This window comes from Emydura macquarii, unplaced genomic scaffold, assembly GCF_026122565.2.
Source record: "Emydura macquarii macquarii isolate MOO-44397 ecotype Brisbane River unplaced genomic scaffold, CSIRO-AGI_Emac_v2 contig_587, whole genome shotgun sequence".
NCBI lineage: Eukaryota > Metazoa > Chordata > Testudines > Chelidae > Emydura > Emydura macquarii.
In genome coordinates this window covers 4,249,728-4,271,998 of record NW_027130724.1, presented here as the reverse complement: position 1 = coordinate 4,271,998, position 22,271 = coordinate 4,249,728, and the positions used below count along the sequence as shown (strand labels likewise).

Here is a 22,271-nt window from a genome sequence, read left to right as displayed (position 1 = left end):
GATTCAGGGAAAGGCGAGTTCCTTCCCCATCTCATCAATAAAATAACCAAACAATTCTGCAAATCTACAGGGCATGGGGAAATGGCATTCCTTCCTGACTCCTGCTAGCAGCCAGTTTATGACCTGAAAAATAAGGACTATTATCCTTTTTAACTATTAACTCAGCCAGTGTAACAGCATTGAATGATTTATTAATGTAAACATCCAATCCTTTTCCTTCCTTCCTCCCACCCATATTTTACTAAACTATTAGCCTCAGGGAATTCTATGGGTTGATTATATACAGCATAGAAAGTGTTTCTTCTCTTTTAAACATGCTTTCTTTAAATTTCAAGTACCCCTCCTGTGCTTGTGTTAAGAGGAAAATATGGTTGGCCTTCACTATACCATTCAATATTTTAAATAACTATCATCTCTCTTCTTAATATTGCCTCTTTCCCAGACTAAACCATGCTAAACTTTTTAATCCCAATTCATATGAAAGTTCCCTCCCCCAGTGATTTTAATCATTTTCATTACCCTTCTCTGAAATGAGGTGACAAACTCAATGCTGAATTCATGGTGAGGTCATTCCATCAATTTACATAATGGCATTAGAAAATTCCCATATGATTCCCCTTCTTATTCAGCCAAATGTTGTATTTGCTTTTTGGAGAGCTGCTGCACATTCAGCAGATGCCTTTATTAAACTGTCCTCTGTGACGTTACACCTTTTTCCTGAGAGGTTACAACTAATTCAGAACCCATCCACATGCATGAGTAGTTTTAAATTGTCCCTTCCAATGTAAATTACCTTGCGAATCAATTCTGAGTTTTACTTGCCATGCTGTTGCCTAGTAATCTAATTCTTTTAGGTGTTTTTGAGGTGTCTCTCACAATCATCCACAATTTTGATTCCTGTAAATAAATTTGGGCCTTCCAAAAAAATATGGTGGCCATTTTATTATTCACTATTCTATTCCTAATCCTTGAAGCATCTTGCTATTAATGTCTTTCCATTCTGAGAAGCAGTCATTTATCCTGCTTCTAACTCCCAGCTCCTAAAACATTTTTAATTCATGGCAGAATTTTACCACTCAACCCACAGTTATCAAGTTTCCTGAATAGTCTATTGTAAGAGACTTCAATAGAAGCCTCTTGAATGCCTAAAAATATTTAATCCAATGGTTCTTCTGGACTCGTTATTTTAACTCTTTTCAAGACCCCTAATGGGTTTGAGAGACCCAGTTTACCCTTACACCAGCTATGCTCATTTGCCATAGACACACAGGAATGGCCTTGCTGTATCAGACCAGTGGTCCATCAAGGTCAAATCAACAAAGAAGCGAAAGGCTCTTGTATTAACCCTCAACACAATCACCTTGGCGGTTAGCTGGAATCTCAGACTGCCCATAGGTGCTCTCGGGAACCAATTTGACAGATGACAACCTATTTGCCTTTTATATCTGTCCCATTCATACTTTCTAACAATCTCAAAGTCGCTTTTGAAATGCAAACATACTGAAAAAAATCCAATTGCTATTAGCATCCGCCTCTGAGGTATTTCTCTCTTTTCCACCCCTTCCTCGGCTGAGAGTTCCCTTTTCTTCTAAATGGTGATTGCTTTGGTAATACTTCTGACCTTGACTTGTGTGTGAGAACAAGAGAGAGAGACAGGCAACTCAAATCCAGGAAATCTGTTTATGTATTCTGAGAGCACATCTTCAGAGAGGGGTGACTTGAGAAAGAGAGAAGCATGATGTGCATGCCAAGGCGAGCACTTCATGACTTATTTATAAGGGAAGGGGCATAAAAAGATTGCTAAGGGGAAAGAAGAGAGAAAAATCTAACATACCTTATCGGTGTAGACGAAGAACAGAATCACGATGGTGAGCTCCAGCAGGAATATAATTAACAGCATGATAAAAAACTGTCAAGAGAAGAGGGGACAGGGGAAGAAACAAAAACCCAGAAACATCAAAATCTGTTTCATCTTCCTCCTGCTGCACAATAACTACATTCGGCAAATCATGCACAAAAAGGGGGCTTTTGTTTTATGGATGGCAGGATACAGAGTTACAGCTCTGTGACCGAGCAAGGGGTATGCACCACGCAGACACAGGACTAGTCAGGGACACAGAGTGTCCAGACCAGTGGTTCTCAACTTGTGGTCCAAACAGCACACAGCTGTGGCCTATGTGACATCCTCAGGGCCACACAGGCAGTATTGGATGCGGCCCACAATGGTAAATAGGTTGAGAACCACTGGTCCACCCACACACACACACACACACACCCCCACACCCAGAGAGAGAGAGAGAGAGCGCCTGTTTCGGCTCCCACTAACTTTAGTGAGAGCAGGATTTGGCCCACTTGGACACTTTTCAAGTTGTTGGGCCCTAAAATTAATGTGCAGTTCTGGTGCTTTGATAGATGTCCTGTTTGCCAGCAACACCTTGAGGTTACCAAACAGTCTGGGCTTTCTTTTTGTTTAACCAAATCTTTGCAGTTAATGAGATGGCTTTGACATCTCTATTCTTCTCATTCTGTACAGGGTGCTTCCCTCTGTGGAACAATAAAGCCACAGGTCACTCCATTATGACTACAGGGAAAGTGAAAGGAACATTTAAATGTTTGTGTACAAAGATAGCGTGAAGTGTTCTTCAGGCTAAGCATATAAACTATTCAAAAGGTTTGAACTGAAAGGTGTCACGTTTGTATTTATGGCATTAGGAAAAAAATTGCTCAGTTTCGCTTCTTGGCTCTGAGGAAACATCCCATCTAACCCCCAAAGTGGGATTTATAAAAAGTACACAAGTTCCTGGATTTGTGATTTCAGTTAGGATTCTCAAAAGGGCTCAGCTCTTACTGACTTCAGTGAGAACAAAGTTAGGCCAACGCTAAGCAATTCTGAAAATCCCACCCTTCACATTATGTGATGATGAGAAAAAACATTGCCACTCCAACTCTAGATGGGCTGTGGTACAGTCATAGCAGAATGGCACTGTAGAGTTAAGAAACCGAAGAGAGCTACTAAGCTATTTTTGTCTGTCTCCAAGGATTTGTGCAGGACAGTTCCCTGTCTGATGCAAAGTCCATTGAAGTAGACAGAAAGACTCCTACTGATTTCAGTGAGCTTTGGAACAGGCCCTAATTCACAGTTCATGGAGTTATGAAAAGGCAGGCGAGGAAGAGAGGATCGTTTAGAAACCCCATATAATCAGGAGAGCTCACAGGCTCCACTGCCCTCTACAACTACACACACCTGCCTGCAAGGTTAGAATTTTATAACTGAGCAGAACTGCTTTGATTGAAACCTCAGTCTCAGGGGTGAGAAATCTACTGCTCCTTTTCCTTCAGTCACTCAGCTGAAAACCTATAAAACTTGAATGGCTAAAAAGCCTTATCAGAGTTTTTCTTTGCCTGATGAGTGGAAGCCAAACCTTTGAACCTATGCATTTCTGTGATAAAATAAATGGCAAAAGATCTGGAGACAGCAAACAATTTTCCACCAGTATAATGGTACTCTGCACACATTTTATTGCATTTGGTGCCAAGAGTCTTAAATTAAAGTTTGTTTGCACTTCTTTGCTGGAATCTAAAGACAAGAGTGACCCTAGTACCAGAATATACTTTCACCCAGTTCTGGGTCAGGGCACCCATTCATGGCAGCAACCTCCCAGGCTGACCTCCATGTCATTACCATTCACAAATGGCTCTTTGCATGTTGGTGAATACCAGCCCATGTGCCATTAACCTAAAATGTTGTGATTTCAAATTGCAGTGCGGTATTCAATGACCAAGAGACAAAGTATGTCACCACGTATTTTAATACTGTGGTACTGCAAGAACACCCTGTTCCTTGATGCCTACCTCCACTGGGACACGTTACCCCCCCCCATTAGAAATACTGTGTAACTGTAAAATGCACGTTAACTATTGAGTATGTCCATAAACTGCACTTTTCCTCTGAGAACCTAAGGGATCACTGGGCAAAAGCTGGTGAACAGGTATATTATAGACACCACCTATTATGAAGCTTGCCCCACACTTCCGATTATAAGAATTTGTTATCAGTTGCTCAAAACTTTGACTGTTCTGGCTAAACTTTTCCATGCCAGGCATCTGGCTCATGCTGCCATCCCCAGAGAGCAACTTCACATGCTCCAGCCCTTCACAGTTCCTAGTGCTGATTAGACAGCACATGTGCTATCCCCCACAGAGCAACTGATCATACTCCATGCTCTCACAGTTCCTATGTGGGACAGGACCATGTATGCTCCAGCCTGGCCTATGGGGATTCAGAAGAATTTGCCTTGCAATGTCTCCTCCCAGCTACTCCAGGATTGCATGGAGCCAGGCACCATCACTGAGTGCAAGCAACTGTCCCTCCTGTACTTTCAATGACCCCCCTGTTGGGACGCAGGCAATATGGTGAGGAAGTTGTCTGATTCTAATATAGAGAGGACAAAAGCCAGACCAGAGGCAGTGGGGAAGTGAAAGGAATAGACTGGGAAAGGTGTCTGGTGAAATTGGAAATAGAGGGGGGAGATAGAAATAGAGGGGAGAGAGGAACTAGGACTACGTGTGTGTATGGGGGGGGAGAGACTGGAAGTTGAGAGGTTAGATTTGGATTCAGACAGGGAGTCAGAAGGGAAAGACTAAGATGGGCTGAGTAAGGACACAGATGAGAAGCATGAAGAGTAGTGACTGGGCCGGGGTAGGTTAACGGAATTGGTCCAGAACAAGGACCCAGGAATTAGGGGGAGGAGACGGGCCAGTAGAAATGGAGCAGAAACGTTCAAGCTTGGGGGAAATGGGCAGCATAGTTTATGTATACTAGACCACACTTTTCTCTTGGAATGGAACCCAAAATTCCTGAATCTCCCAGTTCCTCTGCTGTCAACAAAAATCTACATAACCCAATGGCAAAATGTGTGTCTCATCCCATTCTAGTGCTGGTCCACACAGGGGATGACAACCCACTATTGCTATCATTTATGCCCTTAGGTCAAGTAGCAGAGGTGTGGGCGGTGGATCCAAAGGTTCCAACCCTGTTGATGACCCATATGGGTGTCAATATGATGCCAATATGATGGAATTTCCATTCTTAAAGTTTGCTTTTTTTTTTTTTTTTTAAAAAGGAAATTTCACAAAAATATTTAAAGCATTATCAGCATTGCAAAGTCAAGCAGTCAAAAGATAGGAAATGCCCAAATTAAAGTGGCCTGTGGAAATCCTGTATGGCTTCCTTATGCATCTGCATTATGATACAGTCTTTAATTACATGATCGCATACAGGTTTTGATACAGGACCCATGCCACTTGCTGTGCATATGATGGACTTGCTAGTGATGAACTGGGGTTTGTGTAGTAGTGAAGGAGGTTGTTGTCTATAGAACTTTGGTTCACTTGTTGAAGTTGGAAGCTGTGTAATGAAATGACAGGGGATTGCAGGAGGAGAAAGGATGGCCTCATGGTTAAAACAGATGAATGCTGCCCTGAAGGAGTCAATTACATTCCTGTCTCTGCCACAGAGTTCTCATGTGATGCTGGACAAATCACTTAAACCAAACTTTTCAATAACGACTATTAATTGTGTATTCCTCCTTTTCTGAAGTTAACTGTGCTCAGCACTTCTGTTAAATTAGCCGCCAGAGTCTTAAGTTGGACACCCAGATACTATATGAGGGCAACATAAAAACCTATGTAAACTAGAATAGAATAGATCTGTGAACTTTCCAAACCATGGTATATAAAGACGATTGTCCATCTCCAAAGCCAAAAACAAAACAAAAAAGGATGATTTCTTTTCTCCAAAAAAAAACCACACTGTTTAAAAAAAGCCTTCAACCTTATGTCTTTCATGGCTTGTCTCCACTGACAAAAAAGGTACATTTTTACCATGGGTTAACAAACATGCTGTAAAAAACATAGTGGAGACAAGGCACTGTAGTCTGACTGCCAGGCATACGAGGGAGATCAACCTCTAGAAGGGGGTGCAGTGATGACCTTGCCTTCCTACCCCATAGTAAACACTGCACATCTCTTGCTGTAAAATCCTAAGTGAAGACAAGGTAACTATTGTGTGTGTGTTATCTCACTACACAAAAAACACCTTTGTAAGAAGTGAAGACAATTCCTCAGTGTCCCTTGATGTAGTGGTATTACAGCTTGCCCCCAGACACTGTCACATCTTATTGATCCACTGACCATAATCACAGACACACATTCTGCTCCACTGTTCTCCTACCACACAAACTGACCTGTTTTTCCACTAACTTACACCCACCTTGGAAGTCAAACATGGGAGCCAAGGCAGGTTTGGTATATAGCAGACAAGTGTGAGCCTACACAACCCCAGCACGACGACTGAAAACCCTCCCCATTTCTACTGCAGCTTCCTTTCAAGTGAGCTCCCCAACTCGGGTGATGAATAAGGAGAAGAATAAAAATTAGCTTTGCTGTCATTTCATGGGACTACAGGCTGTTGATATAATAAAGATTTATGTGCTGAGAAACAACAATCCCAAAGCAAAGTGTTCACGTAGAACTCCATAAAGAAGATTAATCTAACCTTGTAGTGAGAGATGCTTCACCACAGCACTTGTCATTAAATGGTGGGATGCAACATGGCAGTGGTTCACAAGGGAGCGGTTAAGCCAAAATAAATCCCACAGGCTCTAGGATTCTGTGGGAGTGAAGGAAGGGGAGGAAAGGATATTCCTCCTCATCTTGCTGCTGCTACTGCACCGCTAATCTAGTGCCATTTCTCAACCTTTCCCCTCCACTTCATTCACATGCCACTGCTTCCCCGCATAGAGCTCAGCTGAGGGAATAGACAACAGGACATTCAATGAGCTATGGAGCCTACTTTTAAGTTGACGCAGCCCCCAAATCTAAGTCTGGTCAGTGTGGAAGGGGTGATGAGGAACAAACAAAAGGAAGAAGATCCCCACTTAACCCCACCCCCGACCAACTCCAGCGCTCCTCATCCAACACTGGCCTAGGACTCAGAAGATCTGGGTTCATTTTCTTGTTCTGAGAACCAAGGGCAAGTCACTTAATCTCTGGATCTCACAAACCCATCTGTAAAATGGGGATAATACTTCCCTATCTTAGAGGGGTGTTGTGAGGATAAATTAAGGAATGTTTTTGAGGCACACCTATGAGATGCTCCAGCAAGCAGGAAGTTAAATTGTGCTGGGGACAGTTTTGGCCTGCAGCAACTCAGAATCAAGAGAACAGAAACAGGATTTAGTCACCTTTCTTCAGATGCACCACGCATGACCTTTGTGTAGTCAGGGGCCTAAATCTTTAAGTCCAAGTGAAAGGCAGTTTGCAAACGACTCCGGATAAACAAATCCTGACTGCTCAGCTTATGCATCACTGATTCCTTCTGAGATAATAATTCTCCCCTGACCCACACACACGAATACCTCTGAAATTCTGAAGCCCTTCTATTTGACTACAAGTTTTGGCCCTCTCGCATAGTTCTCAGAATGCAGTTGTCTTGATTGACTGGCAAGGATTTTAATTTGCTCTTTGGTATAAAACTACATTGAAGTAGGATATTTTTAAATTGTATATGTTAGATAAGACAATCTATCAAAAACAGTCACTAGCACTCTAACAGAAAACAAGGATTTATCAGAAAGAGGCACCATGGTCTAGATTTGTTAAGAACATAACTGGGGCTTCAGAGACCTAGAGCCTAATCATGGCTCTGCCACTTATTTGTTGCTGTGTGGCCTTGGGCGAGTCACAATCTCTGTTTCTGCATCAATAAAATAAAATGTAATATTTTTATCTACCTCACCAGGATGTTCTGACGATTTAGAATAGTGACGTCTGTATAGAACTTGGAACATGTGAAGTGTTAAGTAGTAGTAGTATTTCTAAATATGTTGTCAGAGTCACCTTTATGGTATTAGTGGCCTTTCATCTGTAGATTCATGCCAGAATGCTTTTGTTGCTCTTACAGTTCTCTCAGACACATCAAACACAAGATGTCTCTCGCATAACATGCAAAGTTCCTCTCCACTCATGGCACACATTCATAAAAATAACAGTACCAGTATATTTTCAGTATATACTATCTGGAGAATTGTGTGTACCTCTAGGTTTATTAGCATGTGCCTGATGCTAAAATATAGATATATTTGCATGTGATCACGTGCATAACAGCAGGTGGACTATGAAAAGCTGATTAGTTGGAGTTCGTTGTCCAAGACAAGTGAAATGCAAAAACAGATACAAAGCATAAATGAGGGAAAGTAAATTAGAATTTCTGAACTATTTCAGTTTTAATAACCTAAGAAGTTATTAACAAAGCAACACTAGTATAATGTTTTACTACACACACACACACACACAGCTCCACTGAAGACAACAGAACCACACCAGAATTTACACTAACTAAGGATCTGCCCCATGAGTAGCAAGCAATCTGCTAAACTAAGAATTGTAGCCTGTATTTAGTGCACTATGGAATTTTCCGATTAGTAAATACTCTAAAATTATTATTCATTATTTATAATGAAATAGCACCAATTGACCTCAACCAGATCAGAGCCACATTGTGCTAGGTACTGTACAAATACACACAATATGACTGCCTCTATCCCAAAAAACTTTCAGTCTAAGGCTCCTGTCCTGCAAAGACCCATGCACAAGCTTAAGTTTTTGCAGGATCAGGGCACAAGAGACCTTACAATGTATAATGCCAGGTTGCTGTATTTCTGTGTGTAAACATTTTATAAATATATATATACAGCTATGCACCTACACCCACACACCAATTACATATACAAAATAAAACACAAAATCTTGAAATTGATACATGTAGTGGGCTACTGAGTACAGAGTTTCCTTCAATCTCAATATTTGCCCTTTCCATCAAAGGCCACCAAAAGGTCATCAGCCTTTTTTTTTTTTTTTTTAAATCAGAGTTCAACCTTTCAAATGGCCCTGTGAAACACAAACTAGAAATGTGAAACATTCATTCATTATGATCTGCCATCATCTATGCCTTTAGAACACCTCAGGTCCCAAACTGAAACTATGACCTTTCCCTTAGAGGACACCAAAAAGCCTTTAACTCTTCATATATGTCAGCCATTCACAGTGAGTGGCCTTTTGAGCAAAGCTCTTCATGTCTGGTTCACTCATTCATTGCACACCTCTATTTATGGAAGGGGAAAAAGAAAAGAAATTGACATTTCTATCAAACCATGTGTTACCAAAAGGTCACGAATCGAACTCAGACTGTAAGCTCTTTGGGGCAGGGACTTCTTTTGTTCTGTGTTTGTATAATGCTTCACACAAAACTGGACTCCTAGGCATTATGAAAATACAAATAATAAATAGAAATGTGCAATACTTATCTATTTTTCCCCCATTAGGCAATCCAGGTGGGCATTAGGCTACAGTTTGGAGAATTAAGGTAATTTGCACTAACCAGTTCTATTTATTGGATTTTAGCTTTGGGAACTGTCGAAGATGAATGACACATGTACATACACCATCACCACACATACAGAGTGACAATGATATCATCTCATGATCTTTGATCATCTCATGATCTTTTGCTAAGTAATCCACCTCTGCTAAAACTACTTCTAACGTTCCAAACTTTTGTTTGGCTTCAAATCGCTGCCTTTTAAAAATCAATCCACGACATTTCCCTCTCCACCAATGTGAAATTCCTCCCCCAAAAAACTGAAAATGGATTTAAGGCCTGCAAACTGGAAACTCTACAAGGTTAAAAAAAAAATAATTACCAAGATTCTCAAATGTAAATAAGTGATTTTTGGGTGTATCCCAAGGAGAAATGCCTTAAAAGGACCTCATTTTCAGAAAGTGCTGAGGTATCTCAGGTTGGGCACCCACAACTGAGGAATCCAAATTCACTACTCACTCTGAAAATGTTGGACAGGAGCTTTATTGCACTGGGAAGTGGAGATTTCTTCCCTTTCACTGGCACGCATGGTACTTACATCTAGCCAATGCAGATACCAAGTTAATTGACTTTTAAGTTGTGCCATTCGTATATGTAGGAAAGGTACTAGAGATCAAGTTTAGAGGCTTTGGGACTTTTGTTTTAAGGCTCCCTTCTCAGGATATGTCTACACTGCCGGCAGCAAATTCACTGCCATCAGATCAATTTATCCAGATCGATTGAGTGGGAGTGAAGACCTGTTCAATCAATCCAGAAGTTGATTTAATAAAACCACCTCCACAAAAAGCATAGCACTGCGTCGACGGGTACGCATTTCCCGTCAGCACAGCACAATGGAGACGGCGTGCTAATGGGAAATTACGAAGTCAACAGGAGTTATGCAAGCTATACTTCATCGACTGCTGAAGAATTTTGCTGGCAGTGTAGACCAGGCCTTAGCCACGTACAGTTTGACTCATGCAAAGTAAGGCAGGACCAATATTTTCAAACGTAGATACCTAAAGTTAGACACTTTAAGTGGCCAAATTTTAAGAGGTGTTGAGCACCCACTGTCACTGATTTTACTAGGAGTTACATGGGGTCCAGGCCTCTGAAAATGAGGCCACTTATTTAGGTGCATGAGGGGCAAACCAGCACCCATGGAAATCAATAAAAGCACTCATTGACTTCAATGAGCACTAGACTGGGACCTAAATATGGATTCAGGTGCTTATCTGTAGGTACTAGTGTGTGAAAATGTTAGCTCTGGCCTTACAGGAAGAGGAATACAAGTATCATCCCAACACATTTGTTTTAAAATTCTCTAAAAATAATTTCTCTCTAACATAATGGTACGAGACATAAGCAAAATACATAATAATGCGATACAGTGTAAAGATTTCATGAATACTCATTTAAAAAAAAAAATTGTGTTTTTCCCCCACTTTTAAAAGCAAAAGCTTTTAATATTTAATAGGTCTCATAAAAAGTCTTATTTTGCATAATTCCCAGAAAGCACCTTGATTTGATATGTTAATGGAGAACAGGAACATTATGACAGGTTCACTTATTTCTTTATATATGTAGTCTTGGATAATATTTTTTTATGAATACCAAGGGAAGGGGAAAAGAAGGAAAAGGATGGGAAAGGCACTTGCCCTTTAGAAATGACTCCTAATGCAGTTAGGAAAACTTCCTCACAAAGTCAGGACAGAAGATGCTAAAAGATGCCCAAGACATGAACAATAACCATGACTGGAGTTAATAGCCAATAAAATCACAGTCTAATGATCTAGAAGTAAAGGAGTAAATGTATCATGTTTCTTATGACTTGTCTACACTGCCCTGCAGTTTGGACTAGGGTGTGTGTGTAACAGTGTGCAAAGTGCTGCACTGTAACTTCCCTGTGTGGATGCTGCAGGCACGAACTAAGGTTCTTATTTCACATGTATGTACTCCTGTATGAAGACGACGACTATGTTAATGCAAACTAGGAACCTTTTAGTTCACAACTGCAGCCTCCACATGGGGGAGTTACAGAGTAGCACTTTGGTACACACTGCTATTTACACTCCCGTAGTATGAACTATGCGTGTAGACATGGCCCTATGTTATAAGCATGTCACGGCAGGTACTGTATCTACCTATCTGTTTGCACAGCACCTAGCACAAAAGGGTCCTGATCTTGATTGAAGCTCCTTGCAATAGCATATGTTTTTTTTTTTAAAAGGAAAAGATTCAAAATGTAAACTGTGTAAATAGCAGCAGCATTACAGTAATTTTGGCATCGCAGCACTACAAGTAGTGGCATGCTGCCCCACAACCTTTTCAAGCTGTATGTTTTGAGAAATATTTTTTGCAGTATGTTTTTTTAATGTAAACTGTTTAAGTCAGGAGATCTAGGTTTTATTCCCTGTTCTGCAACTGACTTAATGGGTGATCTTGAGCAAATCACTTTGCCTCTATGCTTCAGTTTCCTCATCTGTAAAATGGAGATCTTACCTTCCTTTATAAAGTGCTTTGAGATCTATTGATGAAAAGAGCCATATAAGAGCCAGGCATAAATATTGTTATTACATTATATCACTCTAACTGCACCAAATGTTTCTAGCCTTCAGTAGCAGAGAGGGTCTCTTTGCTCTTATTACAGATAAGGCTGGTAGCATTGCCTGTTATTAAGATTGCCTGACACTTCCCATTATAAAACCATTTGTTCAGTTTCTTATAAAACTTCCCATTATAAAACCATTTGGGCTGAAATTTTCCATGCCAGGTGTTGGCCTCAGGCGGAGTTGTTGTTTGTTTTGTTTTGGCTTTTTTCGTGGGGGGAGGACTGGAGGTGAGGGGAGGGTTGGTTGTTTGTTTGTTGAAATTTCAGCCAAAAAGGATCAGCTGTTTCTGAGAAAGAGTCTAGGGAAAAATATATTGTTTTGCCCATGTTAAAAAAAATTCTGGAAACTTTTTCTTCAAAAAGCTCTAACATCCCCATTCTTTGGAGCAGGGACTTGAAATTTGGCAAAGGGGAGATGGTTGGCCCTTGTGTCAGGGATGTGCTTTTGCATCCCCGTGAAAATCCATCCAAATTTTACAATGTTATATGCCTTTGAAGAGCAACAGTTCACACAGTCTCACTAGAGACTTTATAGAGCTTCACAGCTAAATTCCCTGAAGACTGTCCACACTGGGCAAGCTCCAGCTGGGTAATCGCTCTTCAGATCTGCTGCAGGTGAGGCTGGGAATGGAGAGCAGGAAGTCTGTCTCTCCTGTTCTGTCAATACATGAGCAACCCTAATTCTGGCATTTCCTAGCTTCTGAGTGCTTGATTTTGCATCTTTAATAACATTCTTTAATGCAATTAAAGAACAGTGATTAATCATGGTTTAAGCACTGTCCCATGATAACCTCTTCTAATACTGAGTCACCACTGAGTGCTTTTTAAAAGACATGTTCTAGAAGCTAGGTGTTGGGCCGGTACTAAATTACTATAAATCACTGTGGTTGACATGAGACTGGTAAAGTTTGGTACATCTGAGTGCTAAAGGATTCTGAGAGTGAGGCCTTTTAACATTAAGATAAATTATATCGTAAATCACTAAGAATACAGATCTTGCTCTTGGCACTGACATAAGCCATGAACATTTATCCAGGCTCTGTGGGTGTAGCTGTGCTGATGTGACAGACCAACGATCATGGTCAGCCAATGACCACTTCCCTAATGTATACACATGGGTGTGTGTAATAGTGAATCTGGGACTAATTGACCCTGTAGAACAGCACATCATCAGTGCCCGAGTGAATATTTGACAATATGTACATGTCAGCCGATCCCTGTTATCCCTCTCAAAATTAATTAGAAAAACAAGACATAAATAATCATGATATGCTAAATAAGTGTTAGCAGAGCATATTTTGGGGACATGTGACTCCTTTGGGAAAAGGGTATAAGTACTGGGGAATATCACAAGCCATATATATATATATATATATATGAGAGAGAGAGAGAGAGAGAGAGAGAGAGAGAGAGAGAGAGAGAGAGAGGCATATCCCAATTAACATCTGAACAGGGACGTTAGAACCAAAGTCAGAATAGCCAACACTCTACCACAAGAGACCATTAAAGAGATCAGGTACGCAAGAAGAAGAACCAGAAAGCCAGGGAAGCCAAGACCCTGCTACGGAGGACTCAGAAAACAGACTAAGTACCTAAAGAAACCAAAAGGAAGGAAGGAAACAGTCTCCATCTAGAATTGGTATCTGTACAGGCTTTGTTTGCTAATCAGGACACTATGTGGGGCCAGCATATTTACTGAGGGTTTATGCTTGGGGAATTGAGGCTTACTAAGGAGAGGCATTGTGTAGCCTTTTCTGTTCGTCTGTGATACCTCCTTTCCAATAAATAGCTTTCCATTAAAGAGACTGAATCCTAGTCTTTACTGGTATGGTTATTGGGTGCCCAGCTGTGGGTACGTGAATCAATCCTGACCCAACAGTGGTGGAGAATGCGGGCATTGTGTCAAGTGAAGCTTGACTTTGTTCATTTGTGAGTTAAAAAGCAGAGCTTGAAGTTGGAAAGCCAAAATTGATATTTGAGTTGACTTTATTGATTTGACTTGTATTGACTTTGTCTGTTTGAATTGAGGTTACAAAGGGTCACAGACGGGCAGAAAGGTTGTAGAATTGCAATCTTCAAGTTAAGGATATTTCCTATGTGCAAACAAGACGGGTTTAACTCAGACATGAAGGGGGACACCCCGAAACCTCCAGGTCTAGCTGACAAGTTCCTATTGAAACAGGTGTGTGAAAACCTGGGGTTTGACCCATGTCTCGTTGATACTGTTCCCACACTGCATAAGGAGGATTGTTTAAATGATCTGTTGTTAAGATATCAGGAAGGCTATGATCCTAAGAAAGAACAGATACATAACACACATAGCAGCACAAGTTATCAAACAGTAGACAAGCTTTCAGAGGAGGGAGGAGTAATAGCAAACAATACTTCCGCTGAACTGGTAGAAAAAATGGAACAGTTCACAAAGCATATTAGTAGAATTGATGGATTAACATTTGAAGTTGTCACCAAATAGTTAACTACAGCAGATAAGGATGTTCCTGCAATCCATTTGGCATGCACACGAAAGCAACAGACGCTGAAGAAATAAATTCAGGTTTCACAAGAGCAGGTAACAACCCCCATTCTCCTTTCAGAGTCAGGATAAAAAAATAGAGGGGTACAGGTTTCCATCTGCTTTAACCCCTGGAGCCTTACTCTGAGATGATAATATCTGGCTTCTAAACTCGCTGCTGCCTGTATTTGAAGATACCTTGATGTAGTTAATTGGTTCAGATCTTGCTCCCTTCCTAGGTTGCTCTTAATAACTTTCTCCCCTTTTGTTTTAAAAGTTAGTTATTACAGAAGCTTCCATCACAGACGAAGCAACTGAGAACAAAACAAAACAAAAACAGCAAAGAGAAGAGAAAACCAGGAAAAACTTTACTATAAATAAGTCTAGTAAATTAATTATTTTAACCTTTCAGAAATGCAACAGTTGGAATTATGCCTGACTTTATGGTTGCCAAGCAACAGCAATACCAATTCTGTTTTTAATCCTAACCACTGATTAATATTTAGAATTTTTGGTTTTTCTTATTTCCATGTAGCAAAGTTTTAAAGTAAAGCAATATAAAGTAATAAGGAACATTTTAAGTTACTAACAAAGGGGGTAAATAACTTAATATGAAATTTTATCAATTCTTATTAAGGTTTTCCTGCTTATTTAGTTGTTAACTCTTCTGTTTATCTGTTTATTTTCTAAGATGTATTACTTCAATGACTAATTTCTTAAAGTTTTATTTGATATAGTTGTAAGTATAATTTTGGTGACATTTGTTTTTAATTATAAGTTTGTCATGTATAATATCCTGTGTTGTGTGTGTGTGTCATGTGACTATGTATGTGTGTGTGTTTGGTTTCATTCTGTTGCAAAAAGAAGTTAATTTAATAGAAGTGGTACTACTTTTTTTTTTTTTTTTTTTTTTAGTATTATGGTTGGAGCATAACCATCATGATACCAATCTTTTTTGCAAAGCTCAAAAGGCCACAGTTATAAATACATGTACATATACATTTACAAATCACATATATTTTTGCCTCAACAAATAATGCAACTGCAAACAAATTCTTTTTTTTTATTAAGCATAGTTTTTGTCAAAGAAAAAATGTAAGGAAAGAACTTCAACAGTAATGTAAAGGGAATTTTAACAAAATATCAATTTCTTGTTTAAGTTTTTTTCAACTTGTTTGCACCTTTAAATATAGTTATAAGAATGTTATAGTAAAAATGTAATCAGAAATATAACAATACAAGTTAAATAAGTTACATAGTTATGTTATAAAATGTTAAAGCTAACCAAACAATTTTAACAGGTTTCCTCCTTTGTCTCCCAAATATAACCAAGTGTCATAAAGGTTTAACGCTCTCAGTGTCTGCAGAGATCTGTATTTACAATTTATTTTGGTTTAATCTTTAAACTCTTATTTTATGCTATCAATAGAGCGCGTTGTGGTGAACCTGATAATATTAATCCGAGTTTAAATTTTGGACGTGACAGCGGATGAAATACTTCTGGATTTAGAAGAAAAGGAAAAGGAACGCCAGTTACAGAATGATCATTAAGGATGGAAATATGGACTTGTCTTTTAAACAAAGGGTTAAGTATGACACGATCTGATGGTCAACCCACCAAAGAGTATCCACCAGCTTTAAGTGATCTGATGGGAAAGGAACGGACTGAAAAGAAACAATCCCAACCAGTGCCACAGCCCAGGGCCAGAGCTATTAACTACAGAGCATACTCTGCTCAGCCCTCATGGTGTTTTGTCACAAACTGGCACAAATAAATATAAACAGCCTTCAAGGCAGTTCCACACCTCTATGAGGATGCCTAGCCCCTAGCAGCTCCTGCCCTCAAGACTAAATATTGGTTTCTAAATTACAGCCCCACGTAACTGGTAGACCAGTGTTTCTCAAATTTATTTGATCGTGTCCCCCCTTCTTTGTGCCTGGAGTAGTTTACACCCCCTCCCCACTACACAATTATATATACTGATAAAGAAAAACCAATACGCAACTCTCACTATATATGAAAAGAATCAAGGCATTGATTGAAACAGAGCCCACGATCCATTGTAATAAGAGCAAAAGCAAAACTGCCCTGGTGATCGATGCTTGCAATTAAATGTGCACACTGTGTCATAGCAAATAGATTAAAGTACAGATGGCAACAACTTTGTATAATGCTATGCAAGCTTAACAAAAATCCATCCAAATGCACAGCATCATCTCGAGTCAAATGCACAGCGCCAGCTGAGGACCTGATCTGTCTGGAGGGATCAGCTTGGCTAATTATTCATGGTGGTGGGTAAAATGTGTTCAGTAAGTTTTTTTTCCCTAAAGCTTCTCATGCCCCCCCTCAGAATACACTCCGTGCCCCCTTAGGGGGCCCGTCCCCCAGTCTAAGAACCTCTGTGGTAGACCATACATAAATACAAGGCAAATGGGGATGAAAGAAAATATACAGTGGTTGCTAGCATTAATTGATAGAAGAGCAGAGGCAACTTTGATGAAGTCAGTTCAAAAGAATATGCAAAAAGAACAAACTGTTCCTTTGTTTGGGTTCAATGGCAGGGAAGTAAAAGGGATTTTACTAGAACGCCTACCATGGCTAATAGGTCCTACTGAATTTTTAATTGATACTGTGGTGTGTGATCAGATGACTGAAGAAGCTATTTTGGGAGCAGATGTGGCTAAACAGGAAAAGTGAGTGATAGACTTGGTAGGAGGATGGTTGTGGAAAAGAAAAGGAAAAAAATGTTAGGAACCCACTAGGGTTGCGATTAAAAGCATTATTGTCTCATAAAGAAACCCACCTCATACAGATTACTACGGATATGGACAAGATCAAACAATCTATTACTTAATGAATAAAGGTAATAAGATAAATGAAAAAAGGTTGTAAGTCTTCAGCAAACCCCTGGGTAAAAGTTGGGCTACAAAAATAAATTGTTGTCCAAGGGATTGCGATAGGAATTATTTTCATTATGTTAATATGCATGAAGTGTAAAATCAACAAGTATAAGCAGAAACCCATACAAAGACTAGATGATGATAATGTTAAATATGTATCCATGATACCCATGACTAAAAGATACCAGGACTCAAAGTATCTTCATTATACCACTTTTCCTCTATCCCTTGCGGTGGAAGACGGCATTGACACTATCCCCACAGGTCTACACAGGTCTAACCGTCTACATCCATATCTATACAATAAGGGGCTTGTAGCTCACAGGATTAGCCTGCTTGTTTGTGTGTGTGTATATATATATATATATCTTTTTTGATTAATTTAATTGTTTGTTTTATTTTAATAGGTTTATAAATTTGCATTCTGGCTATAACACAAGAAACCTACAGGCCACATCCTGTATGATGAGCTGAAGCATAACATATATATTTTTGTAATCTTTTAGTTCTAAGTTAAATCTTATAGTCTTGCTATAGCTCTTACTAAAAAGTAAACTAAAATCAAGGGTATAAGTACTGGGGAATATCACATGAGAGAGAGAGAGAGAGAGAGAGAGAGACACACACACACACACACACACACACACACCTACCTGAAGAGGGACGTTAGAACCAAAGTTCTACCACAAGGGACCATTAAAGAAATCAAGTACGCAAGAAGAAGAAGAACTAGAAAGCCAGGGTAGCCAAGACCCTGCTATGGGGGACTCAGAAAACAGATCAAGTACCTAAAGGAACCAAAAGGAAGGAAGGAAACAGTCTCCATCTAGAATTGGTATCTGTACCTGCTTTGTTTGCTAATCAGGATACCATGTTACTAAAGGTTTATGCTTGGGGAATTGAGGCTTAGTAAGGAGGGGCATTGTATAGCCTTTTCTGTTTGTCTGTGATACCTCTTTTCCAATAAATAGCTTTCCATTGAAGAGATTGAATCCTAGTCTTCACTGGTATGTTTATTGGGTGCCAAGCTGTGGGTATGTGAATCAATCCAAGCCCAGTACCAGACCTGCATACTGTTGTAAAATATAGATCTAACATGGGCTAGACAGATTCACAATGGATAGTCAAACAAGTTATTTGTGGTCTGCGTTAACTAGATGTATACTTAACCAAGTTGGAAGCCAGGTAGGAAGGGTCTTCATCACAGTAATAGTTTCCCTGCTCCCTACATACCTCTAATTTTTAGGACTAATTTTCCTGAGTACTTTCTGAGCTTCCTGAGGCAGTCTCTAACTAGCAAATGGTTTGACAGAATGGATTTAGAGTGATCACCATTACCAGAACAGCAACGGTCTTATTGTCCAACACCAAGCAGGGACAAGGGCATCATTTAGACCAGGCTAAACCTGTGATTTTTTAAGAGACACTTGCATCCTCCAGAATAGGTATGGACTGTAGTTTCACACCACTACCCAATGGAGGGACATATAGATTACAGATAGCAAATAGTTATAAAGCCATCCAGACCAATGCAGTATTGTCCCCTACAGTACAATTTCTATTTTATTTCTAATCTAGTTTTAAAAGTCCTATGCTATGAGGTTTCCACCACTTCCCTTTGGAGACTATTCCACATCTCCCTGTCAGAAAGTTTTTGCTGATATTCACACTAAATTCTCCCATTGCTCCAACTTATAACCCTTTGTAACATACTGTATAATTCCTCTCTGCCCATACTATTTATACTCTTGAAATATTTGTAGATTTATGTTCCACTTGAGTCTTCTCTTAGCCAAGCTCTGCGTATTTAGCTCTTTTAATCTTTCCTCAGAAGTAAATCTCGCCAGCCCCCTGATCATTTGTCTACATAAAAATGATAAATTTGCTCATAAACTGTAAAAAAGCAGCAATGTATATGAGCAAACCTATGAATAGAAACTCCATTATTAATACAGCATTATCTATATTTGGTTCATCAGCTATTATTCTGTAGAAGCCTTAATAGCTAATCCACTGGGATCCTGACAAAGATTTGCATGTTTGATGCCTGCCGGATATACATTACAGCTCTATGTATATTTATATGCTATTTATGTGCACACACAGTCATCCCTTCTGATCAATAAAGTTGAAAGGAATATGCAGTCGTTATCTGTGTGAAGATATAAAATGAAGCACCATGTTTTGCTGCATGGTCCAGAAGTCCTAGAGTTCAGTCACAAAAGTGGCCTTTCTTGTTAGATAGGGATGATAATGTAAGTCATTTATTAGCAAATCAAATAACACCATTCTGCATCTAAACCATCTAATCTGTGCATGGAAATGGCTGTGCATAAAACCTGCATGTGCAGATTTACAGGCTAGTTTGAATATCTGGACTTGTGTGCCCCAGGGAGTGGTAGACATATGATCCCAATTGTCCATCCTCATATTCTATTGGAGCGGACCACCGCATGTTTAGCCCTTAGCACAGCATCACCAATTTCAAATCTTGACTTAAGCCCTACATGAGAATAGACATTTTGGTGGCCTCCTAGCTACCTGTAAATATTTGTCCACTTTACAAAACCAAAAGAGAAGGACAGAAATGGATTGACAGAGGTGATGCAAGTTAACACTGAGGGGCACTAGTAGAGCTGTCTGAAGGGTTGGAATAAGAAGAGGAAGTGTTGCAAGTCAGCAATGAAATATGATGTATCACAAGGATTGCACTATGCATTACTAACAGTCAGTTATGGTAAATACCGCAGACGCAATAGTGAGCAAGATATATCAGCATTCAAGGCGTTAAGACAAAAAAGACTCAATTTAGATACAGAATTTTCAGAGGGCTTTTATTCTAGTCTCACTTGTACTTTCTACTTAAATTATCCAATCTTATTAGTTTAGCAATTTAGAATTTATTCCTTGAACTGTATATCATGACAGTTTTAATTGGCATTTTGTGGCATTTCTAGTCATTTTATGACTTTTGTAAAAACGTACTCCAAATCAATGAAATGTCATAAAATACCAGAACTATGCATCAGTCACATTGCAAGCACTCAGCATAACCTCAGCTAAACATGACCACAGAATATTACACTATGACTTAAAGGAAGATCTCACTGGCTTTTGACTCTCTTCCAGTGTAATTACTTCCCCTAGCCTAAGGGAATGCACAGGTAAGACATGCCTGGAGTTATACTCTGCTCCTGCATAAGAAAGTTACACCATCTCTTATGCAGCAATCTGCTGTATTTCTAATGTCCTGATCCCACTTGGGCTATGTATTTGGGTGCACTCACCACTAATGGTGCCTCCTCCTGGGATTAGCTCTGGCCAGGCATTGCACCCTCCTCAGGTGGTCTCTCTGCCATTTAGGGGGTTCTCTCTTCATGACTTAGCCCTTTGGCCAGGTCACCACACGTGTTCCCTCTTCCAGGTGGGGAGAGGGGTGCAGTATCAAAGACCCTCCATTCAAAATGGCAGTCTCCCCTTTACTGATCCTGCCGTGCCACTTCTCCAGTGGCTAGTAGGTGGATCTCCGGCCCATCCTCCGGTTGCCAGATCAGCAGCACACTCATCAGCAGCCAAGGTCTGACCTACCTCATAGTTACTGCTTTTCCCCTTGCCTTCCTCTCTGGCTCTCCCTCTTCTGTGGGTTTGTCATCCCAAATTCCCCCACCTAGGGAATAACTGTAGGCTACTTGACTCTAGCCCCAGACACACCTCCCTTCTCTCACTTCCCTGTAGCCTCCTCCGTTGCCAGTTTAGTGGTTTATATATGCCCCACCAGTTCCTGTCCAGCTGAGCTTCTTCTTATTAAATCCCTGCTCTGTCTCCTCCAGGTGCAACCTGGACAGCTAATTGGCTCTCTTAGCCATCTTAATCCCTTCAGGCCTTGTATGGGGTGGACACCCTATCGCCCTTAACAGAAGTATGATTGGAATCATAATTGTCTGCATATGTGCAAGCTGCTCAAAACCTTTGGAGTGGGATTTTCAAATGTATCTCAGGGAATTAGGTATCCAGTTCTCATGGAGTTTCAATGGGACTTAGGAGCCTCACTGCCCAAGACTCTTTTGAAAGTCCTAGTCCTGGCTTTTAGTAGAATATGCAGATTTTGGAGCACTTCAAAAAAATCAGCACTAAGCAAAAAATTTCACTCGACCTTAACTATGATGCAGTTGTGTCATTCCCCCATAACAATATTTAAGTGCCACATCCTCAGCTGGTGCAAACTGGCATAGTTCCTTTCACTTCTATGGAGCTATGCAAATTTACACCAGCTGAGAATTTACAGGTGATTTTACAATGTTCTTTTAAGAATTAGACAATCAGAGTTCTGGTTGCTACAGCCCTATGAGCACTCTGAACACAGGATTCTCACGGGAGTCAATGAAAGTTCCATGCACGCAGGGTTTTCAGGATTGAGCTGATAGCACTGTAACTGTGCAAGGTACTTTTCAACAGGGAAACAAAAAGAAAAAAATAATCTCTGCCTCAAGCTCTTACAATCTAAAGGGACAATGAGGTACAGTCCTATTAACAGTGACAGAGACAGACGGAAGGGCATTTATTGGTGAAGGGTTTCAGTGAAGAGCAAGAGTGTTTTCAGCAGGTTTCTTCTGAAGGAGTGGGCGGGGGGGAAGAAGTGGCAGGTTAATATTAATTAGGAGCTCTTTCCACGTGGACAGAGCAAAATTAAAAGAATGGGCCACATTGTGTGTGAGGAGAGAAAGGGTATAGACAGGAGGGAAGATCAGGTGGCATGTAGGTTGCAGGAGGACATAAGAGCAATTAGGAAGGGAGAAGCAGAGCTATGAGTACTCTGAGTTATGGAATGA

At 40.1% G+C, this 22,271-nt stretch overlaps 1 protein-coding gene across 5 annotated transcripts in view; it reads right to left on the bottom strand.

Annotated features, from left to right (window-relative positions):
• The window catches only part of TSPAN4 (tetraspanin 4), a 573,087-nt gene that overhangs the window by 60,842 nt on the left and 489,974 nt on the right, over positions 1-22,271 (bottom strand). For all 5 annotated transcript variants that reach the window (XM_067540551.1, XM_067540550.1, XM_067540552.1 and 2 more), the window contains one exon: positions 1,835-1,909. In XM_067540551.1, the coding sequence (XP_067396652.1) occupies positions 1,835-1,909 (75 nt within the window). The remainder of the gene's footprint in view (positions 1-1,834; positions 1,910-22,271) is intronic.